At 38.3% G+C, this 13,518-nt stretch overlaps 1 protein-coding gene across 1 annotated transcript; it reads left to right on the top strand.

The window, feature by feature from the left end:
- Positions 1-245: 245 nt before the first annotated feature.
- LOC126272204 (28S ribosomal protein S17, mitochondrial) lies at positions 246-6,215 on the top strand. Its single transcript, XM_049974884.1, has 3 exons — positions 246-497; positions 1,269-1,462; positions 5,637-6,215. The coding sequence occupies exons 1-3, from the start codon at positions 378-380 to the stop codon at positions 5,803-5,805; spliced, it is 483 nt and encodes a 160-aa protein (XP_049830841.1). The 5' UTR covers positions 246-377; the 3' UTR covers positions 5,806-6,215.
- The last annotated feature ends 7,303 nt before the right edge of the window (positions 6,216-13,518 follow it).

The following is a 13,518-nucleotide window of genomic DNA, read 5'->3' as shown; positions in this document are numbered from 1 at the left end:
TGCACATATCTGCGCAAAACTACTGTTCACAAGCAACAATGTATCGAAGCAGATACGATGTGTGCGGACATTGCGCAGACAGATCATTGCCTGCGGACGAACCTTAAAGTTTCCGGTAGCTTCGTATTTCGTTCTTATGGGCTATCCACTCTTATTAATCAATGTCAATGTGACATGGATCCTTCATTTGTTGGGCTCAAAGGTGGCAGTGGCAGTCATATTGGTGGTAAATCGATAACTTGATGTCGATTTATGTTTTGTAGTTTGTTTACTACTGCAGGCTCAAGAGTAGTGGAAAGAGGGGTATTTTGTTTTGGTCCGAACGGGTTGTGTTGTGCGAGTCCCGAGTGGTTACAGTTTTGTTATTCTAGTAGATAATGGCAACAGGCGTTGTGAATAGATCATATTTATTGCTGGGACAGTGTGTTCCCTGTGTAAAGCGAAATGCGTCAAAATTTAAAGTAAAAAGAATGGAACTCGATAAAAATTTATTAATGGTAAGACATACGAAACGGAAATCATACAAGATGTAAACAATTGCAAATCTTGCTAATGGATCACAGTACGAAAGTGAAGTTTTTTATTTGATTGAATTCCAATGTTGTCGCGCCTGGAATCAAATAGTTCAGGAAAATATTTACTCTTTCTAAGAAGCTATCCAGTTTAATCGTTTGCCCAACATTCAGTACATTTTCTCTGTTATTATTGGTTGGCGCGCATTTATATTTAATACTGCCATGTTTTTACCAGTTCTTCACTGTAGTCTGTGTTAAAGTTGCCGGTAAATATCGTGCTTCCAGTTTCTCAATTTGTAGAGCGCTCTCAGTATTTTGTATTGCACCAAAAGGTGATGCAACAGCCATAGATAAAGAAAACTTCCGACAGGTATTTTATTTTAGAGTCTACTTGATGGTTTTTTTTTCTCGACCGTTTTCTCGTTTAGCCTATCGGACATCAAGTATTTTCGTTGACTCGAACGGATATGCAGTCATTCATGCTGCTCGTTTGCGCGCGCACATTGGAACAGCCAGCTAAATTTTAGAAAGGGCCATCCACATGCTGCACTTGGTCTATTAGATTGTACTAAGTATTTAATCTTGGAATTACTCTAGGAGTGCTTCCATTTCACTTTCATTCTGATTGTAACAATTTAATTTTAGATAGCAAAGACAAATGAGCAAAATGAGTGTGCTGTTGTTACTTATTGCAGAGTAATTAATTGTTATCACTGTGTGTGTTTCTTCAGAACTGACTGATTACTTTTGTAGTATTTCAGGAAAGATGAATACATATATGCACATGACCCTGGGAAAAAGTGCAAGACGGGAGATATAGTTTTGATACAACAACTACCACAGAAAATGACAACCCTTATCACTCATGAAGTGAAAGATATTATATATCCTCTTGGAGATATTACAGACCCAATTACTGGCAAGAAAGTTGTTGCTGATAAATACAGGTAATCTATAAATACTTCTTAACTTAATAACCAAAGCTCATTCATCATTGTCCCATTATTGTTGAGGATCATAGACTCCAACAAATAAGCTCTGTATGTTTATGAATAAAATTAGGCTGGTCACTTCACCTGGTTCAAGGGAAGTGTGAGATTCCACCCATCTGTTTTATTACTTGTGTAGTAGGTGTTTTATGTTATGTGACAGTTTGCAGTTAATCCATGATACACGCACCAGCGGACAATGTTGCTCTACAGGCCTAAAACGCTTAAATCAGTCCACTTTATAGCTAGCAATCGCCGTCGTAGTCAGATAATATTTATCTCGAAATTCACTAATACACCAAGAAACAGTAAAGAACACTTTCAATTTTGGCACTAGAAATACATTGCACCTCTATAATTGGTTAAGTCAAAGAATCATCCCACTGGCTGCACGAAACTGACACATTGCCAACCTATGATCAGTAGATAAGTACCGCTGTGAAAGCCGCTGGCCCTGTTCTGAATTTTAGGCGCCATCAACTTCTTTTGTTTTGAGAACAGCATTTTTTTTATGGGTTTAGTTCTTGTTTGTTCTGTTTCTTTGCGGATGTTGGGTTGGGGTGGTTTAAAGGGAGGTAGGGTGATGTTGGGGTTGTTTGGAGGATTTGGTTTCACTTATGTGGGTGTGTGGGAGGGGGGAGGGTGCAACCTAGTTGTATTCGTTTGTAAGTAATTTTTTGTTTTATTTGCGTTTTAATGTGTTATTTATGGTTTGTTTTATTGTATAGCTTTTTGTTTGTATTTTAATTGGTCAAGTGAATCTGGGAGTTTAGGGTTTTCAATCCGTGTGCAATTTTCAATTTGTGTACAATTTTGATATCACTGACTTTATTTGAGCTGTATAGGTGAAGGGAATTTTGTGATACTGCATTTTGGAGTGTGGGTGTGGGTGTGGGTGTGGGTGTGGGTGGGTGGGTGGGTGGGTGGGTGGGTGGGTGGGTGGGTGGTCCATTCAATATCAAGGAGTTATCCTCATTGACTGTTGTTAGACACATCTCCAACACTGTAGGGCTTCCCCTCCCCCCCCCCCCCCCCCCCACTGCTGTCTCCTCCACATCACAAGCATGTCAGTAAAAAGCAAAAGTATTCCTTAAACACTACCAAAAATCTGATCTTTGCGTTCAGCTCCAATATGTGGTCGAATTATTGATAAGCTGTATATACAAGGAATACAAAAAGGTTTTTTGGCACTGTATTTCAAAGGCAGTTATCAGTTGCAAAGTGTAAAAAGTTAAAATCTGTATACTTTTGAGGAACTCTGCTTGAGTAACATTGGCACTTGTTGATCCAAGTGCAAACAAACTAGAAAATAAACGGTAAAATATTGATGGCCTAATTGATGTATGACATGCTGTTAAGAACTTCCTGTCTTAGTGATGTGTAACAGATTAATTGAACACATCTATTGTCCATATGAGCTCCACTGTAAAAAAAAATAAGGATTGGACCTGACTGTCAGTACTTTAACTTTTTTATGTACTGGATTCAACACATGGCATTTCTTAAAGGTTACATATAAGTTTTTATGATTTCTGATGGAATAGTCCTCGGATATGGGATTAGTACAACACTTGTTCAACTATAAATAAAATAAAATGAGTCATGTTGTTGTAGAAAATGGAGTTATAATTCTTGTGAAACCAGTATGGAAATTAATAAATTTGGTAGCTTTATGATGAAAATTTATTGTTTCATACAGTCTGAAGGAAGTATTGTCCTTTAAGGTCTGTAATGTCATTGAACAGGCTTTCTGTCTGTGTGTGTCATAGAGCAATCCAGTCATGAGGGTTGAAGACATTGACTTACTAACTCATGTGATCATCTGTGTTGGTCATAGGGTTTGCCGTGATCAGTTCCTATAATCCTCACTAAGATGTAGTGAAGGGCTGTCCTCCCAGTTCTTAACAGAGTGTATTCTTTGGAACCTTAATAGTGACAACGATTTACTTGCAACTTATAGAAAATAGATACATTTTTCAGAGTTTTACTTCCCTTCAAACTAGTGAGCAGCATTGTGTATAACCCATTGCCACTGATGTGGAAGGTGTAGATTAGCCTTAGCAGTGCTAGTTGTGTTGATAGTTTGAGAGGACGTTCTGAAGGGAATGCCATGAAGTACTTCCTTCATCTGAGGAATCAGGTTGAAGTCACAAGAGTTTAAGTGCGGAGAGTGTGGTGGATGCTAATGCTACAGCACCCCCTCCCCCCCAAATCCCTTCGATCAGACAAATCAGCCGTAACCTGTGTGGTGTGCACCCAAGCATTGTCCTACAAAATGATGGGTGGCTCCTGCAGGAAGTGTTATTGCTTCTGCCTGCAAGCTGGTAACAGGCTGTGCTGCAAAAGTGAACAAGTTAGAGAAAGAAGTGATGACACTTTCTGCAGGAGCAGCCTATCATTTTGCTGGACAGTGCTTGGGTGTTTATGGTGCAAGGTGTGACTGAATGGCTTGAGTGATGGGGCTGGCTGTGGAGTGCTGTGCTACCACTACACTCCCTGGACTTAAGTGCTTGTGACTTCACCTGATTCCTAGCAAGTGTACCGGTAAGAAATGAGTGTTAAGAAACAAATGTGTTGATAGAGAACATTTGTTGTGAACGAGCTTCAATTTTTGTTTGTTTGGTTGGTATGACATTTTTCAAAGATATTTAGTATACATCAAGTCATGGAACAAACAACATCATATGTTTTCATCGTGTTAACAATGTCGAATTTTGTACCAGAAAGTTATGATTTGCAGAAAGTTTTTTTTTTTTTTTTTTTTTTTTTTTAAATAAAAGTGCTGCAGAGTCACATTGAATGCTTGTCAAGACATATGGTGATCAAGCCCTATCAGAAGCAACATGCAAAAGATTGTTCCAATGGTTCAGAAATAATGATTTTGATGTAAGAAATTAAGAAAGTGGAAGACCACCAAAAAAGTTTGAAGACGCCCGAATTGCAACCAATATTGGATGAAGATGATACTTTGAGTCAGAAGCAAAAAAGCACTGCTAAATGCTGCACAACAAACAATTTCTGACCGTTTGAAAGCTATGGGAAAGATCCAAAAGTGTGCAAAATGGGTGCCATATGAATTGAATGGTAAACCGAAAAACCAGTTGTCAAATTTTGCTTCAAAGACATGAAAGAAAATCAATTTTGCATTGAATTGTTATTGGCGATGAAAAATGGATTTATTCCAAGAATTCTAAACAGGAAAAATCGTGGGTTAATCCAGGACAACCATCAACATTGATTGCAAAGCCAGATCGATTTGGCAAGAAAACAATGCTCTGTGTTTGGTGGGATCAGAAAGGTGTGGTGTATTATGCTTCTAAAACCCGGTGAAACTGTGAATACTAATCACTACAGACAACAAATGATCAATTTGAACTATGAATTGATCGGAAAAAAAAAAAAAAAAAAAAAAAAAAACCAGAATGGGCCAGAAGACCTGGCAGAGTAATTTTTTTACACAACAATGCACCTGCACACAAAGCAAAACTGGTTCAGGATACAATCAAAATACTTGGCTGGGAGCTACTACCCCACCCGCTATATTCACCAGACTTGGTCCCTTCCGACTACCATTTGTTTTCATCAATGGGACACACACTGGCTGAGGAACACTTCGATTCCTACAAAGAAGTCGAAAATAGGGTGTCTGATTGGTTTGCTTCAAAAGACGAACATTTCTATTGGCATGGTGTCCACAAATTGCCAGAAAGGTGGTCAAAATGTATAGAAAGCAATAGTCAGTACTTTGAATAAACTGTTTTTACTTTTCAAAACATTAGTGTTTCATTTTCACAAAAAAAAAGCTCATTTCATACCGATACACTTGGTACGATTAAGCAAGCACTTCATGACATTTGCTTAAGAAGTGTTACAGTGATTCATCAGACAATAGACCAGTCCACTCCAAATTATCAATACAACTGCCATTGCTAAGGGTGTCCAACAACTTCCACATCACTTGTAACATGTTATACATGTGTCTGGTAACTTCTTTGAATGACATTAAAAAATTTACACAAGTATCTATTTTGTATAAATTGTAAATAACTTCCATACATTATTTGTTTGAGATATCTCATGTTTAGTTTTATGTATGTAACTATAAATTTCTTAATTATTTTTTGCTTTATAGGGATGATATCAGCAGAGCAGCTGAACTTTTTGGAAAGAACGATGATGCCTTCTGTTACGAAGATGCTCCAGAACGTGGATGGCAGGAAGATAGGAAAGATTTCACACACAGGAGGAGTTACATTAAATACCATGTATATGACAATGATAATCAGCGTTACGCAGTTTAGTGCCAGATTATAATTTCTAGTGTGTCTGCAGGTTGAGACTTCAGAATTCATGTACTATATGTGGTGATTGTTGTTGCTGATTCTGTGTATTTCATGTGTTTTCTTCCGTCTTTCACCAGTTTAAATTTGCAGTATACAAATTTTGTCTTCACTAGCAGTTGTTATTGTTTTAATGCCAATACATTCATTATTTTGCCTTGTTTGAATATATGGAGTGCATATATAATGAGGTGATCTGTTTTTACAGTGAAAATTCAGAGAATTGTAGATTTTTGCACTGTAATGTAATAAATGTAAATAAACTCTTTAGTTATGTAATACCTATGTGAAATAATTCTAATGTGATGTAGTGGTATTCCAAAACAAGTAAGATGAATGTTTTTTGTGGTTTAATAAATTATTTAATTCAACTACTTGCTTTTAACTAAAATGTCCTGAATGATTCAGGGATCCTCCCATCTCATTGAGTCGTAATCCATACGCAACCTTTTTCCTTCACCTCCTCTCTTTTTGTCCTTTTTCCCCTTCTTCCTTTGTAGTTTTGTTATTATTACTGAGTTGAAATCCTATTTTCCATTACTCAGTCACACTTTTGTGTATCATAGATGCTGTTGTTAGGAGGATCCCTCAGTTACGTGGAAAGAATTAGGGTACACACTGTATGAGAAACACAGTTATGATGAACTGCTTCTGTAGTGTTTTGGAGGCAGGATTCTCCAAACTGCTGAAATGCTCCACAGGTGATGGGTTCATCTTTCAAGATGGTAATGTAGGAGCACTGTGACCATCTTGCGAACATCTCCTCCAGGAGAAAGGAATCGACCAAGTGGAGTTGTCTGTAGTAATTTCTGGCATGAACCCGAATGAACAAGCTTTGGACCAGTTGAAACTTACAGCACATCATTGTTGTGCATCATATGAGCCTAGGAGGCAGCCATTGAAGGAGACAGGCTTGAGAAATAACACCTCTACCACCTCACAGAAATTGTGCTGAGGAGGATCTGATCATGTTACACTGCACAGGGTGGAGCAAAATGGTATTACATGTCACCCAGCAACAGAGTTTGATTTTACAGATGTGCACTTTCTAACAGACTGTGTTTATTTTCATTACTGTTTTGGATCTTATCCTATTTTCCCTGCTTTCAGTGGCTGTAACCTTAGACATATTTGCAAATGGTGAAAAATATTTCATGATCAGTTTACTTGAACAATTTATGGAGTCATTTTGTTACAATCAGCTTTTGAGGATTTTATTTGGCAGCCTTGACTGGTAGTTATGGGTGAGGGGTTCCAAATGAGTCACCCTTGTGTTCAAATCAGCCTTCAGTGGTGATCAGAAATGGTTGTGGTTTCAGTACAAGTAGTGCTCGTAACACTTGCTAACAGGTGTGTGCATGTCTTCCTGAAGTACTGTGTGTGCTCTTACAGAGCTTCTGCCAGGGCAAGTTGGAAGGGGGTTTCAGAGTACCATCGGTAGTACCAACCCTGTCCTCTGTGCGACCACTGGGGTTTGTCCGAAGATGTCTGTGCCAGAGAATGCTGTAGACTTGATATTTGAGGTGGAACTTAGTCTCCAACGAATCTGAAGCACATGAAAGCAGTTGCAGACCATACAGAAGTTAAGTTAGCAAGTCCACAATGTCAGGCAAGAATTCCACATCAACCAATGCCCACAGGCGGCACTGTAGTTGGGATGGAGTCTGTGATCCCAACCTTTTATTCAGATGGAGGGTGCGACAAATTCTCGATTATCATAGCTTTGGCAACAGACATGGCCTTGATGCCTGAGTGATCAAGATTGTGCAGGGAATCCAAAATAAAACACAAACAAATTTACACTCACTCATCAATTCCATTCATTCAAAAAACCATAATAACACTGGAGGATTAAGAACATTTGCCTCTAATGTTCAATTTCCTTCTTAGCTTTTATTTTGTGAGAGTTCATCACAGTCATTAATGGGAGCAACAGATGTGATCTGTTGTGCCAGTAATGATGTTTAAAGCTTGCTGAGGTCAGATAATTGCTCAGCAGTTCCTACCACCATCTGGATTCTACTGCCAGTGTGTGCACCTGGCCAGGTTGGTAGGAGTCTTTTATTATGCCTCACTCAAGATCTAACTACATGAGACTAGCTTGCAAGTGTCCTGTTTATCTCTACCTTCTATACCCATTCTCTCAGGTAATAATGTACAAAACTTGCCTTTTGAACTTTTTCCTTTCCCAGGCCTTTCAGATTTCAATAGAATGACGACAACTATCTGTTCCTTTCATCAACAGGTCCATTTATGTAACTGATATTTAACCTGATGGCTGATAAATTGTTATATTTAATTTCATTATATACTTGTATCTATTTTATAGTTGTGATATTATTGTAATCTATTAAATTACCATCATAGTACAGTTGTATTCATGTATTTTGATAATGTTGTATCTCGATGTTGTCTGTCCAGCTGTGGCCGGTGAATGACATAGAATTGGTAATAAAGGTAATAGAGGTCATGTCGATCAGGGAAAGTCTCTGTCACTCATCTTTCAGTACAAGTTCTACTTGAAGGCCCTCTTCTTTCTCACTACTCTCTTTCTGTCCTTTCCCCGGTCAAATTCTTTTTCCCTTTTCTCTCATGATACTGTGGCAATTCTGCTTATCCCTATCAAGAAAAGCTAACTGAAACTCCTTGGTAGCTAGTTGCTCTTCCTTGACCAAAATGCTCTGTTTCTGTGCCAGCCAGTCTACTCCTAATATGTGCTGGATCAATAAGCTGTGTGTAGTACCAAAATATTGATTGCTGGACATATTCTTCAGTAGACTAGCTGGGTTAGTCTGCCCACCTTTTTGCTTAATCCGTTCATAATCCCTTGTAACTGGTGAAAATATCTATCTTATTATTATTAAGCATTTGGATCAGCCATATGATTTACTGAACTATTTTTGAAATTATTGGAGATATTATCAATCAAAATATAATCTTTGAAAATAATTATAACAGGTTAGATTGCAGAGCGCATTTATTAAAAGGTGATGAGTTCTGATCATCATGTAACATCTTCAGCCCTGCAGCCATATTGACAGTCAACACAACCATATTGACAGTCAACAGCTGTGCATGGAGCAGGAACTACTGGCTGGTGATAGCAACAGTTGAATATCATCGTTCAGCAGTTCCTGCTCCATGCACATCCACTGACCATCAATATGGCTGTAGGTCTGAAGATGATCATTCAATGATCTTTTAATAAATGTGCCGTGTGATCTAGACTGTTATAATTATTTTCAATGATTTATTGAGACCCAGAACAATTATATTCACTGTATAGAGGAGACAAGTAGCAGCCTGCCCTTTTTGTAATATTGTCATTGTTCCATTCTGGACTTTCCGTTTTATAAATCTTATATTGTGTTTCGTCAAAGCTATGGGGCTGATGCCAACCCAAGATTAAATATATAGAACATTTTTTTCTCATAAGGATGGGTCCTTTGTAGCAACAATAAATGTTTAATATTTAGAAAAATAAAGTACTATTTACATTAAACAGCTAGTACCTGAGAAGAGACATCAAAATTCTGCACACATATTGTGGCATAAATTACAGTGTTGATGAGATATAGACATGGCAACACATACAGTGGCTATGTTAAATACAAAAATATAAACAATACCTGCTAATACATTCATAGAACATGACAAATATGAATACATGCAAATTATTTCTTCATCTGGTTTACTCTTTATGATGAAAGAGATGTACAAGGTATAGAACAATTAGAATATTACACATAGGACAAAATTAAAAATTATAAAGAAATTATATGCATTGTTGATGTCTGTGTATGTAGTATATTTGGAGTACAGTTTTCTTAAGATTTATATTATGTGGGGGAGAGGATGTGTCATATAGTTCATGCAAGTTTGCCTTCAAGCACTCATCAAAAAGAATAAAAAGTATGTCGCAGTACAATTTCCTTTGGTGTTGTTCTAATGGTATTACATATTCATATTCATATTCTTTATTCACCATTGACCACCTGAGGTGGAATAGGCAATTTACATGGATATAATATAACACTTTCCTTGAATAATATCTTAAAGCTAAATGAACATTGCAAATAGTACCCATAGATGCTAACATACACCATAACATAAGATAAATAAATTCAGTGACATCACATAATGAAATACTTAAAAATTAATGTCAATTGACTTTATATTCATAAATTCTGTTATATTGTAAAAAGGATTGATTAGTAACCATTTTAGTAGCTTGCTCCTGAAGCTACTTATGTGAGCCGACCGAGAAGAAAATGGAAGTTTATTAAATATTTTTATACTATTGATTAGATGGGCATTTCCTGTTCTTGTCAGCCTGTGCCTAGGTATGTCTAATTTTGTTTTGCCTCTGGTATTATGGTGGTGTATATTTTCTCTCATTTCGAAATCTGCTATATTGTTTTTTGCATACAATGCTGAGGTGTATATATAAAGATTAATAACTGTTAATATTTTCAGCTGAATGAACAATGGCCGGCAGTGCTCTAATCTACCAGAATTGCTCATTGCCCTTATCACTTTCTTCTGAATTTTTAGAACTTCAGTGATGTGAAGAGAGTGTCCCCATATCAGCAGTCCATATTCTATATGTGACTGAAAGAGTCCAAAATAAATAACTCTTAAATATTCTTTCGTCACTAGGCTTCTCAGTTTACACATTAAATACATAACTCGAGACAATTTTGTGCAGATATGGTTGATGTGTGTTTCCCACATTAACTTAGAATCTACATGAATTCCTAGAATTTTAACTGCTTTCACCTCTATCTCTTTTGACAATCCAAGTATAATCTGCTGGTTTTTATCAGGATTGCAAAGCAGTGTATTTGATGAGAACCAATTTAGTGCCGCTTCCAGGCCATCTCGCATCATATCTTCCAGAACTGACATGTTCTCATACTGAGCAAGCAAAGTTGTGTCATCAGCATAACAGATAACAGTATTGGGGATACAATGGGGTAAATCATTGACTGCAATTATAAAAAGGAAGGGCCCAAGGACAGAACCTTGTGGAACTCCTGTCTTAACATCTAGCAATTGTGAGTCTTTGTTTCCGACAGAGGCAAACTGCTTCCTATTGTTTAGGTATGATTCAATTACTGCCAATGCAGAGTCTTGTACACTATAGAATTTGAGTTTTGCAAGTAAGATATCATGAGAAATGCAGTCAAATGCCTTACTTAAATCGCATAAAAGAAGTGATGCTTTATTTTTATTCTCAAAGGCTGTTATTACTTCATTCACAATTGAAAGAACAGCATTGGTGGTATTTCTTCCCTTGCGGAAGCCAAATTGACTATTAGAGAGTAAGTTATGTGACTCAAAGTAGTAGTTTAGTTGGTTATAAATAAGAGATTCAAATATTTTCGAGAAAATGGGAACTATTGAAACTGGTCAGTAATTTTTGAGATCTTGTTTGTCCCCTTTTTTATACACTGGGATAACTTTCGATATTTTTAGAGTTGTAGGATAAACTCCAAACTCTAGACACCTATTAAACAGAAAGGCCAATGGTTCACTAATTATATGGACTGTTTTTTTAATTATGTTATTGGACAACCAAGAGTAGTCCATACTCTTGGAGTTTGAGAATTTTGCCACTGCCTTTGTGATCTCAGTGGGTGTGATTGTCCTCCATTTAAAGGTATAGTTCCCAGCTTCTGTTTGCTTAAGTAGATCACTTGCATTAGTGTTTGTTGTTTCAATTTTGTTCCTAATATCAGTTACAGAGTCCATGAAAAAACGATGGACTACATCTGGGTCAAGTGCTACGCTATGTTCATCATTCCTGCAATGCTCTTGTGCAACAACATTCCATGCAGCTTTGCACTTATTAGTAGCCCCTTCAATGTATCTTTCGTATGCTGTTCTTTTTGCCATTCTAAGCTTAGTTCTGTAGGTTCTCTTACATTCAAGATACGCTTTGTACAATTCATCTTTCTGCTCCGTTCCATATTTAAGAGAATTTTTATACATGTGGTACAATGATAACATATTTTCCCTCACATTGGTAAGTTCATCTGTGTACCACTTAATGCTTTTCTTTTTAGGTCGACTTTTATGATTGATTTTTATAAGAGGAGAACAAGAATACCACAAATCTAAATATATTTTAATGAAGTTCTCAAAAGCAGCTTCAGTCTTATTTATTACCACTTGACAGTTATATACACAGTCCCAGTTAATATCTCTGAGTTTCTGAATGAACTGGTATACCAATTCTTCCTTCTGCCCTCTAACCCAAGTCACCTTTTCCTTAGCATTGGCACTAGTGTTGGATTACTTTTGTTTCTAATCAATAGGGACAGTTTCCAGAAGAGTAGGCTGCTCATATTTCTTCTGCTCAGTCTTTGGCTCACCAGATTAATGTTTGCCTTGGTTAGTGTGTCATGGATGTGGATCTGTCAATTTGTATCCCCAGGTCCCTAAGAATGCTAACATTTCAGCAGAACTCTTGTTGACCAACATCTTGAACCAGTTGCCTGAAACCTAGTCTTCTATATCATCAAAGATACCAACCACTTCCTTCACCAACTTTCCACCATCCCTCCACCTCTGCCACCCGGATCACTACTCGCCAGTGTTGATGCCACCTCCCTATATACCAACTTCCCTCATGTGTATGGCCTTTCAACTATCGAGTACACACTCTTCCAACATCCTTCAGGCTCCAACCCACCACTGATCCCTTATACACCTTACCAACTATACCCTAACCAGCAGCTACTTTTCCTTTGAAGGGAAGGCTTACAAACAAATCTGTGACACAGCCACGGGTACCCATGTGGCATCCTCCTACACCAACCTGTTTATGGGACATGTAGAGGAAACCATCCCAGCCTCCCAAAGATCCCAACTCCTAGTCTGGTCCATTTTCATTGATTATATCTTCATGATCTGGACTCAGTGCCAAGACATACTGTCCACATTCCTTCATAACCCCAACAACTTCTCTCTCATCACTTCACCTGGTCCTCCTCTAACCAACCTTTCTGGACGTTGACCTTCACCTCCAGCCACACCTGTCCACACTAAACCCACTAGCCTACAACATTATCTGCATTTCCACAGCTGCCACCCCTTCTGCACAAAAAAATTCCTCCCACACAGCCTAGCCACCTGTAGACAACATGTATGCAGTGACGAGAACCCCCTTGACCAGTATACTGAAGGCCTTGAAAAGACCTTCACAGACAGACAGTAATCCTCAAATATAGTCCGCAAGTAGATTTCCCATTCCATATAGTCATACACTCCCAAAACTCCCACCATCCCCAAGAACCAGGTACAAAGGAGCACCTCCCTCGTCACCCAGTATCAGTCTGAACTGGAACAGCCAACCTTTATCCTTTGTCAGGGAGCACGGTAGTGCACCAAGTCCTGTGCCAGCCCGGTGGGGCTGGGACACTTGATGGTCACAAAAGCACTTGTCTGTGGTGAAATCACAAGCAGAACACTTGGGGGGTAGGTGTAGCAAGCTCGACTGAGCTAGGACATAATCCCTGTGCCAACAGGGTGGAACCACGGGTCGTCCGGCCCGTGATGTAGGCTGCAAGGGGGGGGGGGGGGGGGGGGGGAGAGGGGTGGTGGGCCCGTCCAAATCATGATGGGATTCCTGGGAAGGAGGGCAGGCGTCGTGTACATCGGGATCACTTG

The sequence above is a fragment of the Schistocerca gregaria genome, chromosome 5, assembly GCF_023897955.1.
Source record: "Schistocerca gregaria isolate iqSchGreg1 chromosome 5, iqSchGreg1.2, whole genome shotgun sequence".
Lineage (NCBI taxonomy): Eukaryota > Metazoa > Arthropoda > Insecta > Orthoptera > Acrididae > Schistocerca > Schistocerca gregaria.
This window is presented reverse-complemented; position numbering and strand designations above follow the sequence as displayed.

Coding starts and splice junctions, on each gene's coding strand:
- LOC126272204 (XM_049974884.1), top strand. CDS start 378: ATGGCAACAGGCGTTGTGAATAGATCATATTTATTGCTGGGACAGTGT. Junction 498..1,268: donor TCGATAAAAATTTATTAATG/GTAAGACATACG, acceptor TTACTTTTGTAG/TATTTCAGGAAAGATGAATA. Junction 1,463..5,636: donor GTTGTTGCTGATAAATACAG/GTAATCTATAAA, acceptor TTTGCTTTATAG/GGATGATATCAGCAGAGCAG.